Here is a 27,274-nt window from a genome sequence, read left to right as displayed (position 1 = left end):
GGTCCAGGTTGAAAAAAACGGTAGCTACCCTTTAATCTAAGTAAATTATTGGAATCATTGTTAAATACATTTCTGGCACTACTTCTGTTGCTACAAAAATAACTAGCAAGAGTTTTCTTGTGCCATTGCTTTGCTGTGACATAGTGAGCTCGTTCTTACCTCCCTGCTGGGTCTTGATCTGCAGCACATCAGAAGGCGGCCCATCCCCCACAGAGGTGAAGCCCAGTACCCTAAGGCTGTAGGTGATATCTGTGGTCAGGCCTGAGATGGTGGTGAGCTGGCTGTCATCTGTGTTGTGTTTCTGCCAGGCGCTGAGCGGGGCGTCATGTTCCGAGCTGTAGTAGACCCGGTAGCCCCGGATTTGGCCATTGGGCTCCTCTGGAGGCTCCCACTGGACCAGCATGGTGCTGGAGCTCAGCATCCGTGCCTGGATGTGAAGAGGCGGTGATGAGGGGGCTTGCTCACTTGTTCGGGTGTCTACAATACCGCTGGAAGGCCCCCTGCCCACGTTGTTGACAGCCATGACACGAAATTCATATTCTGAGAAGGGGCTGAGGCCCCCAATGCTGTATCGGGTTGTGGCTACCCCGTCTACTTCCTGGAAGCCGTTGTCAAACAGTTTGGGCCTGTACTGGATCACATAGTAGGATACCGGTTCTGGATTTCCGGAATCCCAGGTCAGAGTGACACTGGTGGCTGTGGTTTCTGTCACAGTGAGGGAAGTGGGTGGCTTGGGCAGGGCTGTTAGAGAGCAGAGACAGACAAGAGAGTCAGACAAACAATAGTGGCAGTATGTCAGTGAATTATTATTCAGGAGCCTGTGTCTGCACTCTCCTGATCTGCACAGTGCCAGCAGGATGATCACATGCATTATGTTGCCAAGCAGGTGGTTGTGCGTCCTTCTATGCAAATCCATCTGTAGTCTACGTAACTGAGATCAACAGAAGTGCATACTCAATGCAGCCACACAGTAGAGCCTACTATGCTGAACGTTTAACAGATATAACAAAATTATTTATCAGGGCTGTCAAAAGTAACGCAATAATGAGAAGTTAACTTAAACTCCACTACGTGTTTTGACATACGCATGCACGTTCGGGCCGATGCGTAGTTTGGGGAATCGGGAAGCTATGCACAGGCAGTCAGTAGGGGTGCAGGGCCGTAGGCGGGGACCTGACAGGAGTGAATGTCTAGCACAAGCAAAGCTCCTTGAGCAGAAATAGAAGAAGAAAGGGGTGTTTAGAACGGAAAATTGAGTTTCAAAGCCCTTCCAGATGGTTCTCTCCACCAGACTTAAATTATTTGCATGTACTGTCGATATAAACTGAGTTACCACCAAAGTACATCCAGTCTTAACTACCACTTGCAAAATATCACTTTTTAAAGTACATTTGGAACAAATCAAAAATGTGAATAAGCAACACTAGAGACCTTTTCCCACTCTGATCCCCCTACAGGTTGGAAGCGAATGCAGAAGTGCCATTCACTATGTTACGAGTTGATAAACCACTGAAACAATTTTAGAAAAACAATTTTAAGTTACAAAAAGTTATCTAATGTTGCTTTAATTTACAAGTAATTTGGAGTTAACTGTGGACTAGCATATGATTCATTGTAATTTTGTTTACGAGAATAAAGAATGTTTCTGACCTTTGACAATGATCTGGGCCGTGGTCTCGATCATGCCCAGGGACGATATGGCCACACAGGTGTAGTTCCCAGACTGTCGGATGTTGGTGAGCTCCAGGACGTTGCGGCCAATAGGCATCTCCTCTTCCCGGGTCAGCTCCACCTCGCCGCTCATCCACTTGACGTAAGGCATGGGAGCGCCAACCGCGACGCAGGTCAGGTTGACGCTGCCGCCGGGCATCACCTCGTGATTGGTGGGGGGGATGGAGAAACGGGGAGGCACACGGCGAACTGCAGGGGTAAAGAAAGGGAGTGTGAGAAGACAGAGGCGGAGCAGGTGGTGTTAGTGGTGGTGGGGGGGGGAGGGGGGAATCACTGGACCACTGGGCCGACATCATATCTGACTGGGCTGGCTTGTACTGTGCACCACAATACTGCCTGAATAACAGTTGGGCTGTCACATCATGATCTAAAATTTAATTTAGACTTCTGAGGGAGACTGGATGTGTTTTTTTAACTTGTAAATTAGATTAAAACCAAGTTATAGGCAGTTTATTTTACATTCTCATACCTTAATACTTTTCATTAGAATGGTTTCAGTTCAGATGTAGTCCTTTTGGTTACAGTTAATTAATGCGTATCCTAAATGTTTTACATAGTTTACATCAGGGGTATCAAAACGAGAAATTAGAATCATAATAATCATAATATTTCACGAAAAGTAAGTAAAATATCTTTGACTGTATTATTTCATGTCTCAATTAGCTTTTTCACTTCCTTCTTCTTAGTTTGGTGGACATACTAAAACCCTAAAAAAAAAGACAGCATAAAAGTTTCTTAGCCATCATAGAATTTAGCAAATCATGAAAAACAAAGATTACATTTTGTATAGCAGGCGACCACACAGCTGACTCAAAGCAACCTGTTTCACAGCCTGAATGTGAAAACTCTCTGCTTCAGTGGGAATTTCTGAAGCTCAAAGTCGGCAAATCTGCCAAAATCTGCTTGCCTGAGTGTCACATAACTAGGGCCGGATTTGGCTTACGGTCCTTGAATTTGACACCTGTGGTTTAGATCGATAGAGAAATTCAGAGTGAACTCAGGTTAAAGGTCCCATGGCATGAAAAAAATCACTTTATGAGGTTTTTTAGGCTAGGCTAGTAATTGCAATAGGTGTAAACCGAGTCCTGGGTATCCTGCTCTGCCTTAAAAGCTCAGATAGGCCGATCTGGAATTGTCAAAAGGAGCAAGGTTACCTCCCCTTTCTCTGCTTTGTCCGCCCAGAGAATTTGGCCAACCCATGAGAGAGAGACATCATGGCTTTCAAACGAGCAAAGTGGCAGTTGGTCAAGGCCACACCCCCAGCCTCCAACTTGCCCCCCCACCCCCTCCTCCTCAATAGCTACAGACTCAGAAATGGCACATGCTAAGGAAAGCTCATTGTGGGAACTGCTCAAGTAGCTGTAATTCTGCACCAAGACTGAATTTTGGGAAAGAGACTTCAGATACAGTATAGGGACCAAAGGTCTATATAAAGAGACTTTAGATACAGTATTAGGGGACCACTAAGGTCTATATACAAGAGACTTCAGATACAGTATTAGGGGACCACTAAGGTCTATATAAAAGAGACTTAGATACATTATGAGGGACATAAGGTCTATATACAAGAGACTTCAGATACAGTATTAGGGGACCACTAAGGTCTATATAAAAGAGACTTCAGATAACAGTATTAGGGGACCACTAAGGTCTATATAAAAGAGACTTCAGATACAGTATTATGGGACCACTAAGGTCTATGTAATAGAGACTTCAGATATGGTGTTAGGAGACCACTAATAAACACATCCAACGCCTACTACTTGATTGCCAGTTAGAGATTCCAGACACTACATTGACTCAGACACATTCCTTTGTGGTTGAAATAGAACCTTTAAACTGTAACACCAGATAGTGCTGATGACATATGCTTCAAGATTCTTGTCACTGTACTGCATACTTCTCACCTCAAATGTTTCCAGAAAATTAATTTAGCTTACCGTGTAACTGTAAGATGGGATTGTTTGTTACCAGCTTGCCGCGATATCGCCCTCTGTGACGTGCTCACATTATGTCGTCCACCAGCCAGAGCATTTTCCACTGCATAGACAGTCCAGTTTAATGACAAGACCCCCTTTCCAGCAGTGAAATACTTCTTTAAGTGCTTATTTTAGTTTTGTTTTTATGATCACATCTATCAGTTTAACGTTACGTATTTGAGTTACCATGTTTCAATAATTTTCCACTGATTTAACTTTGAGTCTCAATGCACTTTGAGAGAGTTTTGTTTGGTTGGTTCACAAAAAATATATTAAAAGACAATTATAATCCAACCTTCAAGCGGTCCAGTGCTTTTATTCATCAAAAATCCATTTCTAAAGACGTAATTCATCATCAGTGAACATCATGCGTAATTTGCATTTTGTCAAAAAGTGACTGTTGCTCACTGTGCCGACATTTTAAGTCATTCTGCTCTCACACCATGCAAGGATAATGTAACTCTGAAGACAGAATGCATTATGTTCACAGACATGTCTAACCTAACTGCCAGAAGGCCAGGACAAAGCAATTAAAAGAATCAACAATCGTATAATTTGAATCTACATTTCTAGGTCAGGTATTTAAAACATGAATACACATAGTCATTTATTGTATTTGCAATGTGTGTATCATTAGCAGATGATTGGTACTGAAGCTGGGTTTATACTGGACGCATTGGCTTAATACCAGTCTGGTAGCAGGTCAATGTTCGGATTTATTGTTCCAGGTTTTTTTTCCCCACGACAACTCTAGACGGATATACATAATCAGGCTGTATTGTACATCAGTTGTGTTCCCCATGATAACTGTGATTATATTCTTTCATTCACTTTGTGTTGTGATGTGAAGGATGGACTACAAATAGAAAATGAAAGAAGTGCAATTTCCTCCAGGTAACTTCTACTTCTTGTTTCATTACTGAATAGGAGACCATTTCTGTGCAATCATTGTATTTATGATCTTCCATTCACCGTGATGGAGTGGTGATCACGCAGAGCTGAGCGATTTGAAGTAGAGTGTTAGATTTGAAGTGGAGTGTTAGATGCGTCTTACTAATTAATCTCCAAATTGTTTCAACGTTGTCTTCACTATCAACATCCCCACAGGCAACAGAAAACACAAGGAGCCCACTCTGACCAATCACAGTTCTTTGCGGTGTCCACTTGGCATCCGTGTATGGCGGCTACATGTGTAAAGCTTTGTTTATTCGCAGCTATATTTCTATCTTAAAGGCAGCGCTTATCATCAGTGACTGAGCCTGTGTTCCAAGTGTGTTGTTGTTGGATCACCAAATAGGGCTGACACGCCCCTCCTTTATTCAAACTATCTCTCAGATTCTTTTCTTTCTTATTCATCACATACAGCTACTGCCATCACTCCGTTCTCCATGATTGCCTTTAAGGCAAAAATGTTTTTACCATTTATTCCATCTGAATGACATTATGTCTCATCACTCTATCTTTATATATATATATATATATATATATAAATAAATGAACACATGTGGAATTATGTACTAAACAAAAAAGTGTGATATAACTGAAAAAATGTCTTGTATTCTAGTTTCTTCAAAGTAGCCACCCATTGTTCTGATTACTGCATGCACACTCTTGGCATGCTCTTGATGAGCTTCAAGAGGTAGTCACCTGAAATGGTTTCCCATCAGTCTTGAAGGAGTTCCCAGAGATGCTCATCACTTGTTGGCCATTTTACCTTCACTCTGCGTACCAGCTCACCCCAAACCATCTTGATTGGGTTTAGGTCTGGTGACTGTGGAGGCCTAGCAGTCCATCACTCTCTTTCTTGGTCAAATAGCCCTTACACAGCCTGGAGGTGTGTTTGGGGTCATTGTCCTGTTGAAAAATAAATGACGGTCCAACTAAACGCAAAACCGGATGGGATGGCATGTTGCTGCAAAATGCTGTGGTGGACATGCTGGTTCTGTATGCCTTAAATTTGGAATAAATCCCCAACAACATCACACCTCCTCCTCCATACTTCACGGTGGGAACCAGGCATGTAGAAACCTTCCGGTCACGTTTTCTACGTTGCACAACGACACGGCGGTTGGAACCAAAGATCTCAAATTTGGACTGATCAGACCAAAGCGCAGATTTCCATTGGTCTAATGTCCATTCCTTGCGTTTCTTGGCCCAAATGAATCTCTTCTGCTTGTTGCCTCTCTTTAGCAGTGGTTTCCTAGCTGCTATTTGACATGAAGGCTTGATTTGCACAGTCTCCTCATAACAGTTCTAGAGATGTGTCTGTTGCTAGAACTCTGTGGTATTCATCTGGTCTCTAATCTGAGCTGCTGTTAACTTGCGATTTCGGAGGCTGGTGACTCAGATGAACTTATCCTCAGCAGCAGAGGTGACTCTTGGTCTTCCTTTCCCGGGGCTGTGAGCCAGTTTTGTTGTAGCGCTTGATGGTTTTTGCAACTGCACTTAGGGACACATTCAAAGTTTTCGCAGTTTTACGGACTGACTGACCTTCATTTCTTAAAGTAATGATGGCCACTCGTTTCTCTTTACTTAGCTGATTGGTTCTTGCCATAACATGAATTCTAACAGTTGTCCAATAGGGCTGTTGGCTGTGTATTGACCTGACTTCTGCACAACACAACTGATGGTCCCAACCCCATTAATAAGGCAAGAAATTCCACTAATTAACCCTGACAAGGCACACCTGTGAAGGGAAAACCATTTTAGGTGACTACCTCATGAAGCTCACTGAGAGAACACCAAGGGTTTGCATCAAAAAAGCAAAGGGGGGCTACTTTGAAGAAACTAGAATATAAAACATGTTTTCAGTTATTTCAAACTTTTTTGTTAAGTACATAATTCCACATGTATTTATTCATAGTTTTGATGCCTTCAGTGATAAACTCCAATATAAATAGTCATGAAAATAAAGAAAACGCATAAATATAATAGATGTTTTTTTTTCCTTTAGATGTGTTTGGATGACTTTTTCTTATAAAACCCTTCACTTTTTGGAGTCATGGCTGAACTCTGAGTAGTGACCTGAGCTCTTGTAGGAACTCTTTACTACAGTCTGGGACCAACGGATTAGATTGGCCTTCCCTATCAGAGCCTTATAATGTTGACATGGCATTACCGTCTATTGTGCCAGCGCCTCTATACTAGATGTAACAGTCAATTTAAAGTTTGCCATGTTGAAAATGTAGTAAATTGAGAACTTGTGCCTAAGGCGTATAGCTGAATTTATCCGAAGGATCAGGTTTTTTTTTGCTGTGCTGCAGGGATTAAAATACACCTGGAGTCTCTGTGATGATAGTCTGGAGCACTTCTAGCACATCCTGATGCTAAGGCACGAGTGTGCGAGAATACAGAAGGATTCTCCCCTATTGTTAGCTCTCTTCCTTAGAAATCTCCCCTCAGTGCTAGGATCTCATTACACTACATCTGAATTAGTGCAACAGCACAGTGTGAGCATTAAATATGCAGACGGCTGCGCTGCATAAGTGAAGTCTCCGCTCTCTTGACTTAGCCAGCACAGGGTCACGTAAATCTGACTCACAAAGTGTAATTTAAGCTCCGGGCTGGAATACGGGTGTGAGGAGCTTACACTGTGGATCAGAAGCTTTTCTAAGGGTTTGCTTTAACTACAGAGAGGGAAGAGCGAGGTTTCAAATTATATCTCTCTGCCTCTCACACAAAAATGATGCTGGAGTTGAGAACTGGGAAGGAGCACTAGTACGTACAGTATGTTTGGCTGAACAATAATTCAGAGAGCTTTGGCGTGCATGTGTGGGCTAAATGTTAATGTGGTGGAGGACGGAATAGAGTTTTTTGAGCAATGCTAATACAAAAATAGCATTGTTTGCTGGCACGGTAAGCAGCAGACTCTGAAACGCAGATGGCTGGCGTTGAGGTGGACTCCTGTGGAGGCTAAAGCGCTAGAGAACATGATGTGGAAGAGAAAGAGGAGGAGAGGAGGCAGAGGGCTAGGACAAGATAGTGGAGTAAGAGGAGGAACATTTAGAGCAATTTATGCTTCTGTTTTAAATCGACGCTGTGGCTAAATACGTAGATACATGGAGATACTGACTCTACACCGGACCCTAAACCTTAGCCTGAAATACACCTCTTAAAAATGTGACTACACGCGGACTGCAACAACTGTGACTTGCCTGTTGTAGAATTGCATTTCCCCCTACTCATTTCCTAGTTCTCCTTCTCCATAAACAACATGAAATCAAGGATAGGGTTAACGTTTCCTGTTACAGATTTCCCAAAGTGGTCAGAAAGCAAGGGAGACACTTTGTTGCACTTTGTTACCCACTCCGAAGGTAATCGATGTCACTCTCTCACTTGCTCTAACACACACTCTCCACGCACACACATCTCAGTCACCGGCTCCGCTATTCTCTAAACCCTTATGTTGTCCTCGGGTCAAATTTGACCCATTTTCAGGAATTTTGGGTTTCTCTCAACCAAATTGTTCAAAAAATATAGCGACTTGCTGGTGAGCTCTGTTCCTTCTTTTGTGTTTTTGTTGCGTCTCCCCCCTCCTCGTCTTTCCTCTCTGTGTATTTTTTATTTTTTTCTTTGGTCCTGGGATGTGTTCCTATGTCCCATTATATTGTTTGTTAATTATTTAAATAAAATAAAGATATTTGATCACAAAAAATTAACACGGATGGTCCCGTACAACGCTCTTGACATGTAAAATAAATGATCAGTTCATTACTTTTATTGAATGTGGGTGTTTTATTCAATTTTATATAATTTGACGCAGAAAACTGATCAAAGAAAGTTGAAAAAAGTGACAAAAAAGTCAGAAAAAAATAACAGAAATGTCCAAAAAAAGTGCAAAGAAAATCAAAGAAAACAAAAAGGGATAAAGAACATTGGGAAAAGTGACAATAACTTCAGAATAAAGAAAAGTGTCTTACCGTTTTTAATTTTTAATTTTGACCCAGAAAACAATAAGTTGCATGGTCGACGGGAAGACAACACAAGGGTTAAAGAGATGAACGAACAAACCAGCTCACGAGTATAAACTTCAGGCCACTTACGTAGGCTACGGTGAAAGCGCGGAGCCTACGCAGAACCATGAATTAAACTTTAGTGGTAAACTGCAAGGTCCGTTAGGCTGAGGCTCATGGGAAATCTATTTTACTGTGGCTGGTCACTTGTTTGATGCTGGAGGATTGATTAAAGGCACAATTAGGTCTAATTACATTTTGACTACTTCCTCCACCACTGATTGCGTGGCAGTAAAAGGAACATCATTCTGATGGCGGTGTACATTTTTAGCAGGTGCACAGAAAAAGCCAGGCCTTAACATTTCACATCCCCATTGATCTTCCGACACACACACACAGGTGGCCTGTCGCTATTGCGGCCAAGTGGTTCCCGGCCGGAATCATTTCAAAGTGGCTTTGACAGCTATGAATACGCTTTTAGTTGTAATGTTGATGTACCAGGGAATAGAAACCCTTACAATGTGGATGGTAACAGAGGGCAGTGACAAAGCTCTGTGTGTGTGTGTTGGTAAATGGAAACACTAGAGATCTTACTGATAGACATCTTAACATTGGAATTACCTGTTGATATCCTTACCACAGCAAAGTGGGGGTAATAAGGGCATTAAAGTAGGATGTGTTAGCCTCAGCTGGCCAGCACTTAGACCAGCACTGTCTTCCCAATGTACTGAATGTGGATCTTGGAAAATGGTGAATCTTTAGCAAACATTTCAGTTTTACATGACGTGTGCAAGATGAAGTGCGTGGTTTGTGTTCCATTCTATTCACCCTCTGAGGAATAAATGGACAATGTAAGGGCAGCTTAGCAGTGATATACTATGGAAGGTTTATGGTGCTAGATTGGCACGGTGCGGGCCAACTTTTGTGTAGTATGCTCGATTAATCCTAAATATGAGTCCTTGGCATTGGGGTTTATAGCGATAAGTAACTGCATTGCAATTTCATACATATATACTTCAATCATTTGCACTTGGATGGTGAATGTAAGACATTCAGTTTGATTCAAGTGACTGAAAGGCTTACTTATTCTACATTCTGATGCTGGATGGTATCAATGTGCTGGCCAGCACTGAGGGAATCATTGTGTTCTTATATTAGTCAATTAGAAAAAATGAAGTTACCCGAGGGCATGGAAGACGGTCATAATGTCATGACAATTGTTACTTGGGTCAGAAGTTAAAATTGATGTTAATAATGCTTCTGTTGGGCAGGACAATGTGGATGACTGAGGCACTGACACAGGCACAGACTGAATTTGTTATTCAGTCGCCACAATGACATAAAGGAGTAACAGATGCACATTAGGAGCAGCTGATAGTTAGAATGCAGATATCTTTAGTGGCATGCCAGAGAAAAGAGACGGGATAAGGAAAGGGAATGGACAAGTAAAGAAGATTTGGGAAGCCAAGTCCTAAGAAAGAAAAAGCTGGGAAGGTAAGATGGGTGGGGGAGCAAACATCTGTATGGATTGCCAGGGAAATCATGCAGCAGCATCGGCATGCAGGATTCAGAGACAGAGATTATGCTTATTGAATTAATAAATGTTGGGAATGGAATCTAAGTAGACGCAGCTCTTGTGTTGATGAAAATTTCAGCTTAAAGTCTAATGTTCATGTTTATCATTTTCCCTTCATTCCATTGTCACAAGTAAGTTCTTTAATCTCTCTAAAACCAACATCGGTAGCTGACAAAAGTTGTCGAAGCACAAGTTATGCAATTTGAAATGTAAAAAACAAATCACGTTCTATTGACAATTTCTTTGAAAATACACAGTAATATAACTTTAGAGATTTTTTTTAGAGTGTACGTCAATAAGGACAACCACCATATGATATATGCCATATGACAAATAGCAAAATCCATAGAGGTCCATTGTGCTGGGAGGGCATAAAGTCAACAGCTCAGAACCAAAATTATGTTAAATTCCACTATTGCACTTAGTATGTATGATGCTACTCTATGTTGACGTGACGTCAGAATCTCAGAGTCAGATCTTTGACACCATGACCATCTCAGTCCTCTTCCTTATTCAAGTCCACCATTAAAGAGAATTTTCGATTTTTGAACTTCTGACTATGCCGATGTTTTCAACGCATTATCATTTGCGTTTACAGATGTGTAAGAGAGTTGTTCATGTTCTGAAATAATGTTTTGGTCTAAATCTCCCTCTACTTCTTTCAATTAATTTTTTGTAAGACACATTTTGGCAACATGAATGCATTCAAAGTCGGTGGAAAGAAACAAACGGAGCAAGATGATGCAACTTGACTGGAGGCAGTGCAAGTTGCCTCACGGAGGAGTTAACTACTGAGTGAACTTGGTCAATTTCGACAAAATATTCACCTGACATAAATAATCCACACTGTTTCATCAAAAAGCACAGCTCAACTATTATTTATATGGCTAGTTTAGCACCATGTACTGTACCAAACTGTACCATTTCACTTGATTCACTGTGCTTTTTCTTTCTAAAATTCAATCTTTCCTGTATGTTTTATGAAAAGAAGTCAGTATGATGTTGTCAGTCATAAACAAATTTGAATTGTTTTGTTACTTCCTGTCTGACAAGAAGGTGACTTATTTTGCGGCACCGAAAAAAAGCATGAGATGCCCATTTATTAGCAACTCAACATGGGAAGCAGAAGTGGGTATAAATATGTGCTGATGTAGAGATTTTGCTGCTGTACATAACATCCATCTGCTACATGCTGTACAAAGCATCAATCAAAATGGAAATGATGTGATGACGGATGTACCATCGGCATACAGCATTAGCTTGATGGAGTCTTAGATTAAAAGCACCTTAGTGCATCAGGAGAACGCGTTCTCATGAACGGGTCCGCATGATATCGCATGAAGATGTATGCACACCAAAACGTAAGATATCATCCGAAAATAGGAGACCGCCGGCTACGGAGCTCCATGACGCTTAGCGGCAGTTGCTAGTTGTTTAAGCCGCTACAGAGCTTTGTTACGCGGCTACCCACCTTCGTCACAGCACGGTCATATCAGTAGATAAATAGTAGGATGTTCCCTTGTATCAGCGGTAGTTTGTGGTTCAGTTAAGCGAGAATAGGTGACTGTGAGCCGAGTACAGAGCACCGTGAGCTTCCGGTCGTCTCGGCTTACATTACAGTTAAGTTAAAGTGCCCATATTCTGCTCATTTTCAGGTTCATAATTGTATTTTGAGGTTTTAATAGAATAGATTTACATGGTTTCATTTTCAAAAAAACACCATGTTTTTGTTGTACTGCACATTGCTGCAGATCCTGTTTTTAGCTACACTCATCTCACTTCTATACTATCTTTGTTGGGAGCTGCACATGCTCAGTAGCTAGTAAAGATCACATCCGCTAGATAACTCTTTCTCCAACTTTGGTCAGTTCAAGGCCGGATTAGCTGGGAGACTTCTTCTAGACGAGGGCCACTTGTGGAATACCTACAGAACAGGGACAGGAAGTAGTTCTTTTGGAGATTATGGTCAACTAGTGGGTGTTTTGCCAATAAGAACGAGCTAGCATACTACGGTTGGCCACCTTGGCCACCTAAAAGATCGCGGTTTTGGATTCTAACACTCCCTAGGACCTCGCATTTCCCCGGCTTGAAAGTCCTGTTTTATGACCCACACGTCAAGCTTGTCCTCCTCCCCTCCTCTATGTCCAATCACGTTCTTATACAGCAACAGTCAACGTGGCGAAATTATATTCCTTTACTTTCTTATCAGGTAACATAGACACAGGTAGTAGGAAGATGCAACACAATGTAATTTAGCCCAATGAAGACCAAAGCAACATCAGAATGACTTCTTATTCTGATCATTTGTCTATTTTATTATAAATGTTACATTCTATACTCAAGCTGACAGGACAATGAATAAGCCTTTATTCCGTCCTGTACAAAAATTACATATACAATCCCTAATGCTCATGCTGCATCCCTCCATTCTCTAACCACAGATATAAAGAAAAGTTTTTTTTTTTCTGTAGAACAAAAGACAACCAACAGGCTGCACCACAAGTTGGCAAATCCACATATCAAACAAACACTAGAGCAGCTAGGGCAGCAGTTTTCTCCAATAGTATTCCACTCCTCCTCAATTCCTGTGCTCCTCAACGTACTCCTTTTAATCATCCGGCAGTATGAGTCTTGGAAAAACATGTTTTGCTCAATGTGAAAGTGTAGTTTTCTAGGAGACGCAGATAAGAGGAGAGCATGGTTAAAGCAGTTAGAGCTCCGAGGCTGCCGCTCAGCGTAATGATGGTCAGATAGCAGATGAGAGCTGGGACGAGCCGTGCCTTTGAATGAGCCAAGAACATAAAAACATAATCAGCATGCTGGAGAGGACATCGTGGGGCCGACACAGTCACAACATTTTGTAAAATGAGCACAAACTTTCAACTCATATTTTTATTTTATGGGCATACATTATGTAAAGATTGTGTTCCTTCACCAGGAAAGGTTTGAGGTGTATGACAACAGAACATACTGGACATATCCTTGTGATCTCTTAGGCACTTATATGCTGGGCCCGGGTCTAGGCACCTACCTAGGGCCACTAAGGGGCCCAGTAAGAGGGAAAACTAAAACATGATATTATTATATACATATTTATAGTTTTGAAAATAATTGCAAAATGTCAATTACCAATCTAACACTTCCTCTTCAATTCAATTTTGCTTATATAGCGCCAAATCACAACAGTTATCTCATTGCACTTTTCATAAAAGAGCAGGTATAGACCATCCCCTGTGATGTTATTTACAGAAACCCAACAATGTAAACATCAAATAAACATCTTACATATATTACTATATTATTTAAATAAAAATAACTACAGTAAAGAACAAAAAACGTATGTAAGGGAGCCAAAGCGGTTGAACTACCACTTATCTGCGATGTTTTTGGGTGCAGCAAAGCTGATAAAAAGAACAAGAAGACAGAAACGAGGGGCCAAAAAAACTAACTTTACACTCTACACAACTTTTTTCTCCGGTCCTTTAAATAATCCTACATAACATGCATTAAAATACCAAAATAAATATATTTTCAATATGATCATGTGGTAGTTCAAAAAGTAAGTGTTTGATTCCCCATATAAAATAGTATCCATTTGGAGGGGGCCTGAAAAATGCAGCATGCCCAGTGTAATCTTTCCATTTAATACAGCTCTGCTTGTAAGTTAAAGCGTAACTCTCGCCAAAATGCAACCTATAGGGTGTTTTTGTGTTGGTAGCCGAGTCAAACTGTCGTTCAAAAGCATAATTAGGATGGAAACGCCACTTTTATGATTTATCGTTTTTTGGTCAAAATGGCCTTTTGAATGGTAGAGCTAGGGGCACAACTACGATCACATCAAAATCTCTACTTTTAAAACACTAATAAGGCTCGACACAACATTAAACTTTTCTCCAAGTATCACCAGGGGCTCTACACATAAAGTCGATGGATGGCGGAGAGCGTAAACAACAACCGCCAAAGTCGTTCAAAACACAATGTTCTCAATGCTCGAGTTCATGTGTAGAGGGTTAAGAAGAAATCTTGGTTTGGGTTAAAATGAGTTTTTTTTACAGACATGGGTTTTTGACAGAACGTGAAACTTTGGTCAACGTTTCACCAGCGGTTCTACACATGAACTCAGCACTGAGAACATTAATTGTGTACACAGAGTTTAATAAAAAAAGGTTTGGAACAACTCACTTTAGCAGCTGTTGTTTACGCTGTCCGCCATCTTGTCAGTCAAAAAGTGTCGATCTCCAAATGCAAATGAACGGACTCCATCGCAGGACATGTCATTCTTATATGAGAGTCCTATTTCAACTACAAGGCCAATATTGTTTTTCACTAACAACAAAGCAACTAATTAACCACGCATTTATATGGAACGATGTTACGTTGAATTCGGAGATTCTTTTTAGTAAACTCTGTGTTCACAAATAATGTTCTTAATACTGAAGTACATGCGTAGAGCCCCTGGTGGATCCTCAAAAATCCTCAGTTTCATGTTTTGATGCAATCACAGTAGCAGAAAAGTTGTGTCTGTGACATGGTTACGTAATGATGCAGTTAACTGACTTTGGTTCCAGGACACGAACAGTGACCACCTGGCTGAAAGTCCTGTTTTTGTATGATCTGTCCCTCCTAACTCCGTCACTCTTTATATTATTTGCATATTTTATCTGGGATAATTGGGAGCTGGCTTGTGTGAACCTGTGGGTTCAAACGCTCCCTGCATGCATTTTGCATCAACTAGCAGTGATGAGAAGGACACAAGCCCGACTCACAGCTGTTTTTAAACCAGAACAGTGTCTCCCAATTAAGGTTTTGGCATTTTTTAAGGTGAGAAATTAACCGTTCAGATTTGGATTATGTGATGAATTTGTCAAACTAAAACTGAAAGAATTGCTCTAATTTTTACTTTATTTTACCCATAATTAACATGACCCGTTGAGATCAATGGTTTCTTTTACAAGGGTAACCTGCGGCCTCATTAATCAACCGTGTGTACGCACAGATGTGTGCATATGTAATAAGTAAGAACATTGCCAAAGTCTGGAATTTACCGACTTGTACTGTACTTACACTTAGGAAAGTATGTGAATCCATGCGATGCTACAAATAAAAAGTATTTAAGAGTGTCACAGTATGCATAACACAATCAACATCCACACGTGTCCTGTGTTTCCTTTTATTAGAAAACACTCAATTTTTTGTGGATCGGGGTTTTGGATTATTTTTCCTTTTGGACCTCCTTGTGTTTGTGTCAGTTTTCTCCCCGGTCTCGTGTTGTTGGTCTGGTCTTGGGTTCCCCTCAGTGTCGGTATGTGCTGTTTCCTGTTTTATTTTGAAGTCTGTTTTTTTGTCACGTCTCGTTTCTAGGTTTACTTCCTGTGTCTTCCCGCTCTTGTGATTCCCTGATGTTTTCCACCGATTCCCTGCCCTCTCGTCACCTGCCTCTCGTTACCTCGTTACCTCGTGTATATAACGTCTGTGCTTCCCTAGTCTCTTGTCAGATCCTTATGTCGCGTCCATGTTGTTGTGTCTACGTCCCCATCTTGTGCCTGTCTCGTTCCAGACATTCCCCGTGAGTCCACCCCCGTGCATTTTCCCTGTTTTTATATTTCTTTTTCCCCGGGCATGTTTTGGACTTTTCAGAATTTTTTGTGTCCTCGGAGTTTGCCTGTTCCCGTGCTCCCTGTGATTTTGATGGATCTTTTATTTTTGTGGACTGTTTTTGTTAATAAAGTTTTGGAAGCTCTCTCCTGCCTGCTGTCGCTCTGCTTTTGGGTCCTCCTTCTTCGTGTCTCATAACGCAATCAGTCATTTATCTAGTTTTAAACAGGCACGTTACCTAATGGTCAAGCTCTATAAAAGACAGCTGTGATAAATTTTTGAAATATAGCGCAATGGCTTATCTTGCGTTTCCGGATGACTTGGAAAAACAATAATAAAATATATTAATAAAAGATAGGGGTGGGAATCAAGCAGACGCCTCCCAATACGATATCATCACGATACGATATTATTGCGATTTTAAATATATTGCAATATTCTGCGATATATTGCAATTTATAACCTTGTTTCTGACTATCATATAACCCCAAAAGTGTACCAAAAGGAAACTTTGTCAACATCTGTTTTATCTAAAAAAGATACAGTACATTTCTGTTTGTCCATATCACTTTCAATTTATTGCTGCAAAATGGGATTATCAAGCAGACAAACTGACCAACACACATATAATAAAAGATTAATACTTGGCGCCTGTGTGTCGATGCAGTATTGCCACTGAAAATATTGCGATAGTATGCTATATCGATTATTTTTTTTTTTTTTCGCCCATAAAAAAAGACATCGGAAATGTAATAGTTTTTGATTTTGTTTTACAGTATAACATTGCAGTGAGGATATTAGGTGTATCAAAATAAAGGGGAATTACACCTAAACCCCGGGCACATGAAGTTAGTTCTCTCACCTTGCAATGTTTGGGGTTTGGTCACTCTTTAGTTTAAAAGAAAAGATTTTTTTTTGGCTCACACAGTTACTAATTCCTACAATTCAATCTCAATGTCACATCCTCAATGTAAACCTTTCCTGGTGGGGAAATGCAATTTCCTGTGCAAAAGCCCATTAATGGCATTCAAGACATGCGCATTTCACAAACGTTCAGACGAACAAGCTGCATGGAGCAATATGTAATATGGTGCAAGGCAGCATATACTGTAGCAGTGGAGGGAGGAGGGAGGAAGGGGGGGGGGGGGGCAGGGGTAGGGGTTGGGGTCCGGAGAGAGAGAGGCCGGGACGGGCCTGAGGCGCCCAGCGAGATGCTGGCGCAGCACGGCTCCAGTCTGCCAGGCCTCGGCTTTAGGAGGGAAAGAGTGAAAGAACAAACTTCCCGTTGATCTGAGTGGTGAGATTTGGATAGTGTTTTTTTTTTTTTTTATTGGATGGCGGAGTGCAGTGATGATGGAGGGATTTAAGATAAAGTGAAAAAGAAAAGGAAAAAGAAACAACAAAAGGGGCAAAATAAGGAGTAGGAGGAAGAAGACAAGGAGAAACAGAGAGAGTAAAACAGGCAAATATCTGCTTATCCATTAATGAGTGAGATAATCACAGTAGACACAGTAGCAGTGAGGTGACAAGCGCGCGCCGCACCCACACACACACACACACACACACACACACACACACACACAAAGCAAAAGGCCGTGAAGGAAACACTCTTAAATAAGCACACAAACACACAGCAAGATTATAAGTGCCTTACTCCGACAACGCATTTGGACACACAGAAGCAGACACGGACATACATTCACACACTGCCCTCCCTGTCCTTCGAGCCCTTCAGAGCCTTGGAATAAAGTCAGCATTAAGGAGCCTGACGCTTGCTGACAACCAGACTTCATTAAGCACACAAGGCAGACCGCGCACATTTATTCTGCCCATTGACTCTGAGCGCACTCAGCCGCCCTTAAAATCAATGAGCGCATAAAGAATGTCCCTGATAGGATTAGTCAAACACTCACCTTGAAAATGTACACTTCTTTTGCCATGTGCCCAGTCCTGACTGAGATTTCTATGGAGGAACTCTCAGTGAGCTAATTAAATGAGCACACCGCCCGTTGGTCCACTTACCCACTACCTGACGAGAACTCAGACAATGATGCATTGGATATGTGATCTGGCAGTGACCGTGGTCAACAATCTGATTTCGTTAAGCTACTTAAACCCTTTTTTAAGATTATTTTTGGGGCATTTCTGCCTTTAATACAAGCTCAGACATGAAAGGGGAGAGAGAGGGGGAAGATGTGCTGGAAACCCCCGCAGGTGGGTCATTTGGGCCTGCGCTCTACCAGCTGAGCCACCTGGGCGACTCCGATGTCTACCAAGAAGAGCTGGTTTAACCCTCATGTTGTCCTCGGGTCAAAGTGACGCGTTTTCTTATATAAGTGTTCTTTTTAACTACCCAAAATACCATGATTTATTCCACAACGCTCTTTGGCAAGTAAAAATCTCTCCTTTCATTAATTTTGGGGGTCTTATTCAATTTTATAGCATTTGGAAAAACAAATTGAAGTGGTTTTGAAATAGTATTGAGTAAAAGTTGACATAGTCCAGTCTGTGATTATCCATCAACATACTTTCCTTTAATGTTAGTCAAAATAACTCCTAATTTCTGCTTTTCTAACTCAAACATTAGGTATAATTTCCTATAAATGAGGTTTATTGACCATAAATTCCAAAAATAACTGTCAAACTAAAATAAGTTAGTTAATAAGTTAGTGTTACGTAGTGTTGAAAAGATCAAAAAAAGTGACAAACATGGAAAAAAAGCGTCAAAAGTGTTGAAAAAAGGGACAAAAACGTAAGAAAAAGTTAACATTGATAAGAAGCGTCAACAAATATGTTGACTTTTAATTTAGATGGGAAGACAACACAAGGGTTAATGATTGAAGATGTCTGAGTTTCTCTACACAATTCAACATTAAGCCAGATTGTTATGTCTTGAGTATAGTGATTTAGTAGTGAGTACATTTTTTCTTTTGATTAAGTAACTCTGTGACTGTGCCATCATGAAACTACCCAGCCCTCTGGCAGGCGACATCATTCTCTCTAGCCTTTTGAAGCCTCCTCGCATACAAGCAAAGAGCAGATACTTGCTGCGTGACTAAGCCTCATATCCACGTTGCATCTGCTAAGGCTAAACTAAAACAACACATCTCTCAGAACAAGCGAGAGAGCGAGTGCTCAGCTTGAACACGCAAACATTTGTTAGCAAACAGCAAATCCAAGAGCTTGGGAGGTTATCTTGCTACATCTGCAGCAACGGAGCCTGAAGATCTCAAAGCTTTGTAGGGTTGGAGGAACTCATACCCACCAAGCTAGAGCCATTGCTGCTGTCCCTAATATGAGTAACCACCACAAATGATGGATAATGGTACACAACAAAGTGTACGCTTATTATCTTAGTCTTTATCATTTTTTCATGCTTGACTTCAGGGCTGGAGCACTTGATTCCGGACTGGGACTCAAGATATTTTTGTATTTTTGTATTTTCTCTGACGTGTCTTGGAATTTATTCGTATTTGGATTCGGACTTGTCTCGGACTCGGCCATGGGACACGTCAAATGTTGTTGTTGGTAAAGGAGTCTTTTATACATTGTCGTGTTTCTTTAGAAATGTACATTGGACAATTAAAAACTTTAACCCTTGTGTTGTCTTCCATTCGACCATGCATCATGCTCCCAGGTCAAAACTGAAAATCGACACTTTTATAGCGTCTTTTTCTGTTTGTTTTTTTTCAATGTTTTGATGATTTTTCTTTTACATGTAATGCTTATTTTCACTACCTTGTATGAATACCATCACCGACTTATGTAGTTTTACACTTCCTTTTGGAATTCATGGTCAATAAACTTCCTTTTTAGGAAATTGTACCTAATTCTTCAGTTAAAAAAAGCTGGAATTATTTAGAGTAATATTAAAGGAAGGATACTCAAAGAAGGGTACTGTTTATGTCAATGTTTGGTTTCAAAACATTTCAATTTTTTTCTAAATGCTTAAAAATTCAACAAAACACCCACAATTGTGAATGAAAGTAGAGATCCAATCTTTTGTTGTACTTGCGAAGCGCGTTTTATTGAATTATCCATGTTGTTTTTGATCAAAATTAGAAAATCAGAGATTGAAATTTAGAAAACTGGTCAACACAAGGACAACACGAGGGTTAAATGCTTCAGATCTAATGTCATTCGTTGTTAACGTGGCGCAAAAATGAATGGAAGTCAATGGAATGCTAACGGCGCGTGAGTGCTTGGTAGCATTAAGATGGCGCCACATGAGCTACACTTTGTGGAGGTTGGCTTACCCCCTTGGATAAAACTACGTCCTGTCGCCATCACCTACATGAGCTGCGTCTCCCAACAGTTGTACCTGATTGGTTGAGCTTCCCCGTCCTCTCGTATCCTCTCTCTATTGGTGTTTTTTCCATTACATGGTACTCGACTCGCCTCGAATCTACTCGCCTTTTTTGTTTCTCCATTATGAAAAAAGTTACCTGGTAATAACTTGCAGGTACTTTTTTATGTATCCAATCCAAGGCGATACCAAAAGGTGACGTGAAAACTTGCAGGCTACTGATTGGTCGGAGAGAATCGTCACTATTCACCGCGTCATCATCGCTAGCGACAGCTAAACTATTTTTTTTGGGCTGTTTCCAGCTTCTTTTGAAACAAAATTTGGCTTCTGGATGTGGCAACAGCGGCGTTGCTATGACGACCGGCCAACGCATGAGGTAGTTCTAAATCCGCAATGGAAAATGGAGGACGGGGCACCGCTGTCTGCAGAGCAGAGCTGGTACTAGCAGTGGGTAAACGCCATATGTCAGAGTTTTTCCAGCTGACAGCTGCTCTCCCCGTGCTGCCGCGGCTCTTTTTGTGTTGTGTTGTTGAGAAGCAAGACACGGGAACTTTACTTGCGGGGGTTTGAGGAGCTGCAGACTGAGACCTACACTGTACATTAACTAGCAATTGACAAACTGCTGATTTATTCCCAGCTCTGACAGCCGACAGCTGCCTGCTCTGAGCTGACACAGTCACTCTCTCACATACACACTAAGCACTGAGCTGTTCCTTATAATGGTTTTATAAGCAGGACGATAGTCTGCCAGAGCTTCCAAAAGTCCAAACCATCCAAAAAATGCTTTCACGCCTGAAAAAGAACCGGACCCATGTTCGGTTTGATCCGGACCAAGGTTACCTCTTTTGGTTGGACCAAATTTCAGCTGTTTGGTCCGGACAGAGATGGGAAGTAACAAAGTACAAATACTTAATTACTGTGCTTAAGCCTTGTGTCCTCTCCCTGTTAACCATGAACTTGTCCTTCCAGGTCAAAATTGAAAATTAACATTTTTTTGTGTTTTTTCAATGTTTTTGTCACCTTTTCTGATTTATTTGTCACTTTTTCCATGCTTTTGGCGTTTTTTCTGTTTGAATTTATGGTCAACAAACCTCATTTATATCAAATTATACACACGTTTTTAGTTCAAAAGGCAAAAACTATTAATTATTTTGACTAATAGTAATAGTAATAGGATGTTGAGTGGTTCACAGATGGGTATATGTCAAAGTTTAGTCCAGATACTGTTTTGAAACCAAAAAAAAAAGAAAGAATTTAAATTCATGATTAAATAAAACACCCAAAAAATGCAATGAAAGTAATCTTTAATTTTACCTGAAGAATGTTGTATGGAATCATCCATGTAATTTTTGGGCAATTTGGTTGAAAGAAATCCATATTTCTGATATAAAACACTTTGAGACGGGTCAATTTGCTGAAGTAGATTTTTCAGATATTTTTACTTTATTTTTGTGGTGACTTTTTTACGTTTACTCCTTAGATTTTAACACCAATATCAGTATTTTTTCCTCTTTACATTTTTAAAAATTGGCTCGTTACGTCAGTTTTGTACAAAAGGTCGTCTATCAAGTGTGATGGTGAGTGCATGTCGGAGAAAAAAGTGAGAGAAAAGAAAGAGAGAGACTAGCTGTCCGGAGGATAATAAGTTGAGATTGTGTGTGTGAGTCCTTGAGAACTGTAAGTTGTATAACTTATGATAGTTAATTATAGTTACAGTTTCTCAGCTTGCACTCTAAAAAATGGTTGTCATTCGCAAGGCTACTTTTAATTTTACACTTTAAGTACATTTTCAAGCCTGTACTTTGTTACTTTTACTTGAGTAAAGAAGTCAAATCAGTACTTCTGCTTTTACAAGAGTATTCTTTTACACAAGTAATTGTACTTCTACTTGAGTACTGGAAAGGAGTACTTTTGCCATCTCTGGGTCCGGACCGTGGTCCGGGGGAGGTTTCACACCTGTTATTTGGGTTTGGATCAAACTGAAAAGTCCGGTCCAAATGCGATAGGTGTGAAAAGGCCCTTAGTGGCTAAGTGGACCAAGATGAATTTCTATATATGAATCTCTCTATATGAACAACAAATACCACAAACACATCATCTTACAGACAACAGAGCAAACTCAAAATACTTTCTCACATGTCAAACAAAGCAAAGCATATTAAACAATGAAAACAGCTGCCATACATCATGTGTAGAAGGATAAGCATTGGAGAGATGAACAGAAACATATACAGTCTGTGTATATGACTGACACATGAGTGGAGGAGGGATTGTGGACTGCGGCATTAAATACAGTGAAGGAGAAGGCCTGAAAAGCTAAATGGATGAAGAGAAATAGAGAATACATAAAGAAGACACATACACACACATGTTGGTAACATATGGTGTGTTCCAGTGTTTGCTCAGCACTGTGAGATGAAAATGGAGACAAAAGCTACCAGCACACCTGGATAAGGTTAAAGGTTAAAGCAACACAGACAGAATCCTTGAAAAGAGGAACATATCAACATACTTCGTAATCTCACTCTGTTGGCTACGGCTCTGTTTGGTTTACAATGCTTCTTGCGACAGAAAATTAAATATTTACAATTTTTTTTATTGTGCAACTGCCATACCTTTCCTGAACACATCATCTGTGTTGAAGCCGCACACAAATTCCTCTTATGCTTTAGAGAGATTGTTGAAAAGTGTTTTTGTGAGTTCTCAAAGGCAACGTTACAGTAATTTGGGACTGATGCATGTACGTCTGCACATGGAACACGCACACACACACGCACAGACACACACACACACACACACACACACACACACACACACACACACACACACACATACGCACCATGGTGGTGGTTGGCACTTCTGCCTCACAGCAAGAAGGTTCTGGGTTTGAATCTAGGTCGTTCCGGGCCTTTCTGTGTGGAGTTCTCCCCATGTTTGTGTGGGTTTCCTCCGGCTGTTCTGGTTTCTTCCCAACATAAAGACATGCATGCTAGGAACTAGGACTACAGTTGAAAATTAGCCGATTGGCTAACACTAGCGGATTTACAGAAATGTTGATTACTGTGCATTTTCCTTGTCACTTCCTGAGTTGAGGGCAGATTTGAGTCGCGCATGCTCGGATATAAATGGTTTTCCATACTGAAATTTTTCAAATCCATTAAATAATAAACTATTCTCATTACAAACAATAACAGAAGATGGGAATAATTTCAAAAACAATGTAGCTATCTGGCTATGATTGTTGGAATGCTAACGCTCAAATGCCATTCAACTGCTAGTCTTTGTTGTGTTTGATTGCTAGCTTGTAGCTAAGCTAGCAGTCATTTCAAAAATGTTTTAGCTAACACTATCTATGACAGTTTGATTGCTAACGTTAGCTCAAAACGCCATTCAACTGACGGCCTTTGCTGTGTTTGATGCTAATTTGTAGCTAAGCTAGCAGTCATTTCAAAAACGTTTTAGCTAACGCTATCTAGTGCTACCAGTAGTATCTGGTAGCACTTTAAAGAAAAAGTTTGAATGTGTAGTGTCGAAAATAGACACAAAAGGCAGCACTAGATTGGCTTAATTAGCGTGAAGAAGAGTCCAAGGAGACGAAAGGTAACGTCTCTAAAAATAGTCGTGAAGGGTAGTGACACTGAGGGTGATCACCAAAGGTAGCACTAACATTGACTTATTAGTGTGAAGGTAGTCTCAAGTTTACCACTCTGTTTTATGTATTTTTATGATTTTTTTTTGAGGATACTTGTGTTTTATCTGTTTAACTGATTTTGTGTAAAGTACTTTGAATTGCCCTGTTGCTGAAATGTGCTATACAAATAAAGCTGCCTTGCCTTGCCTATCTATGACAGTTTGACTGCTAATGTTAGCTCCTAACGGCTTTCAACTCACAGCCTTTGTTGTGTTTGATGCAAACTTGTAGCCAGCAGCGAACCAACTTCGTTCAGTAGACCCATTTTTACTGTATTGACATTGCAGAAGTCTCTCGTTAGCATCTTGTGACGCATGCGGAACTCACAACTTCCCTCCTCGCAAAGTGATGCGTGCGCAACTTAAATCTGCACTCTCCTCACATTGGGCAGTGACAGTCCTAATCAAATAAATAAATGTACTACAACACACACATGCTTGATTGTTGACTGGTTCAGTGTGCTTAAAACAGAGTTGGATTGAAATTATGTAATGTGTACCTTTGAATAAGCTATTTTCCTATAATAAATAGTATATTTTCCAATATTTGTGTGGGAAATGGTTTCTAGGTGAGTAAGCTATTTTGGCAGGCAATAGTTCCATTGTTGTCAGTCTGTTCTAATTGCTCGGTTGCATGACTCTCTTAAACATATATCATCTATTCTTTTAAAGAAACAGAAGCAACTTCAAATTGGTTTTAATACATTATTATAGAAGTGTCAAATGACACTAAAAATTAGGTAGTAACTGTATTTAACATGCAGAAGCTTTGATACAGTTTTTTAGAGGCAAACTGCATCAAAGAGCATTGTCAATGAAAATGCTTTGAAAATTGCCTTTGAGAACATGATATTGGCTGTGGCTAATTGAGTTCTTAGTTGACAAGGAGTACTCATGAAAAGCCCCGAGGCTTGCTTTCACCCCAGCTGGCAGCACACCCAGTCGACCGTAGCCCACTTTCTAGGGGAGGGGGGGGGGATTTCCTACCCGCCGACTCCAAACACGGGACGCACAATAGCGATTGGTGTCGGCTTCTCTTTGTGGCAAGACTCAACACGTAAAACTCCATCTCCTTAAAACAAAGACAGAACCGCAGCCAACCTCTCTTTCACCCCTGATGAGTCAAGCCCCCCCCCCCCCCCCCCCCCCCCCCCCCCCCCCACACACACACACACACAAAAACACACACACACACCGCGCCGACACTGTGAGGTTAGGTAGGTCAAACAGACTAACTAACAGGGCTTTGGAGACAAAGACAAGACAGAAAGGGAGAGAAAGAGAGAGAGAGAAAGAGAGAGAGAGAGAGAGAGAGAGAGAGAGAGAGAGAGAGCAGGAAATGATGCCCATCCGCAGAGAGCGGACGGGCATCAACAGGTTTGACTTTCACTGCAGTTGAATCCGGCGAGCCAGCTTTCCTATTAGCAGTCAGGAGGCAGAGCATCGGTGCATCGGTGCAGAACACGTGGAGGACCTTAGTGTTGGAGGCAGCGACCTGAATGGCAGAGGTGGGGTGGGGGGGGTCAAGAGGGATCTTACCTCGGACATAAAGGTTCGCCGGAGCAGAGTAGCGAGTCCCGGCGCTGTTGACTGCCACACACTCGTATTTGCCCTGGTCCGACTCCTCGCTGTTCTCAATCTGAAGCGCTCCTGGGGAAGGAGGTCAAAGTTCAGGTCTGCACCACCAACGTTCAACCAATACGCACACACACACACACAAAGACACACACCATTTCACACAAATGGTGATGGCTAGTGACTAGTCTTTGCTTTCAATATCATTTCTGAATATACCCTTCTCCTGTTCATTCCATACCTTATAGGTAGAAACATTTAGAAGAAAATCATTCAGGATTCACTTCTTTTTCTTGATTATTTGGAGGCCTATGCTCTATCCACTGATTTATGACAATGACCAAATATTACCAGGTTTGTTTTTGAGATGATCCAGGAGGATCCCTTCCAACTCCTCATTACTTACTGTAGTGTCACGCTAACTCACACTGTCAATGACAGTGGCATGGGAGCAACAAGGCTAAAGCTGGTTATATTCTTATACTCCAGGGGTGTCACACTCAACTTCCCTAAGGGCCTCACTGGAAAAAGAATCCCATCAAGGTACATGTATAGTTCATTGACATGCATACATTGGAAAAGTAAGATATCTTTGGCTCTATTACTGTGTATTGTTTCAATTTCCTTGCGGGAGTCATCCCAAAAGGATCAATAAAGAGAGGTCTAAGTCTAAGTCTATTGCTTTTGTTGACATTTTTGTTTTGCTTTTGTCACTTTATTAAAAATGTGTCTCTCTTTCTGTTGCCTTTTGGTCAACATAAAGCTCTACAAAAGTGCATTAGCCATCATAGAGAAAATCATGCAAAACTAGATTACAATTTGTACAAAAACCTGTTTCCCAGCATGACTGTAAAAAACTCTCTGCTTCTGTGGGAATTTAAAAATAGTTTCTCGTCTTTTTGGTTTGGTGCACAATAAGGAGGAACACAGTGTAATGTGAACCTAAATTGATACGTGGGATTTACTGTAGATCAGCAAAGGGCTGGGTTTGGCCTACGGGCATTGAGTTTGACAAATTGTTTTATGATCTATATACTGGGTGAGATATTCCTTAATTAATCCTAACAATAATCGCAGCCATTGTTGCTTATGATCTTTCCCTAAATATTCACTAGCCCACCAAATGTGAATACATCTACAGCTGAAAATAGTCTCTCAGAACCTCTAGCATGGCTGTAGAATGTTAGTCTAGTTGGACAATATTTAGCTTTGTTGGATGGATGAAATGTTATATTTTTGGAAGCAATGGGCTTGGGGCTGAGGGCCTCAGAGCGGGCAGGGTAATTAGAAAGTATTTAAATGTTGGTTTGGGGGCTTTTTATGGTTGCTGACTGGATGAAAATAACACCGGCTTCATCCTTTAATGCATGATGGGAAACCACTGATCTAAGTGCTCAATGGCTCAGATGTTTTAAAGGTCCCATGACATGGTGCTTTTTGAATTCTTTTACATAGACCTTAGTGGTCCGCTAATACTGTATCTAAAGTCTCTTTTATATAGGCCTTAGTGGTCCCCTAATACTGTACCTGAAGTCTCTTTTTATATATATCTTAATGGTCCCCTATTACTGTATCTGAAGTCTAAATTATATAGACCATAGTAGTCCCCTAATACTGTATCTGAAGTATCTTTTATATAGACATTAGTGGTCCTCTAATACTGTATCTGAAGTCTCTTTTATATAGACCTTAGTGATCCCCTAATACTTTATCTGAAGTCTACCTTAGTGGTCCCCTAATACCATTTCTAAGACTCTTTCCCAAAATTCAGCCTTGGTTACAGCCACTAGAGCCAGTAGCACAATGAGCTTTCCCTAGGACATACCATTACTGAGTCTGTAGCTTAAATGCCATTGAAAAGAAGGGGGGG

The 27,274-nt window shown here is 40.9% G+C and overlaps 1 protein-coding gene across 1 annotated transcript in view; it reads right to left on the bottom strand.

The window, feature by feature from the left end:
* Positions 1-27,274, bottom strand: part of ptprfa (protein tyrosine phosphatase receptor type Fa) — a 373,454-nt gene that overhangs the window by 164,998 nt on the left and 181,182 nt on the right. Inside the window, exons 6-8 of the mRNA XM_032525794.1 lie at positions 25,369-25,479; positions 1,651-1,920; positions 160-741 (exon numbers count right to left, since the gene is read on the bottom strand). Of these exons, the coding sequence (XP_032381685.1) occupies positions 160-741; positions 1,651-1,920; positions 25,369-25,479 (963 nt within the window). The remainder of the gene's footprint in view (positions 1-159; positions 742-1,650; positions 1,921-25,368; positions 25,480-27,274) is intronic.

This window comes from Etheostoma spectabile, chromosome 9 (genome assembly GCF_008692095.1).
Source record: "Etheostoma spectabile isolate EspeVRDwgs_2016 chromosome 9, UIUC_Espe_1.0, whole genome shotgun sequence".
NCBI lineage: Eukaryota > Metazoa > Chordata > Actinopteri > Perciformes > Percidae > Etheostoma > Etheostoma spectabile.
This window is presented reverse-complemented; position numbering and strand designations above follow the sequence as displayed.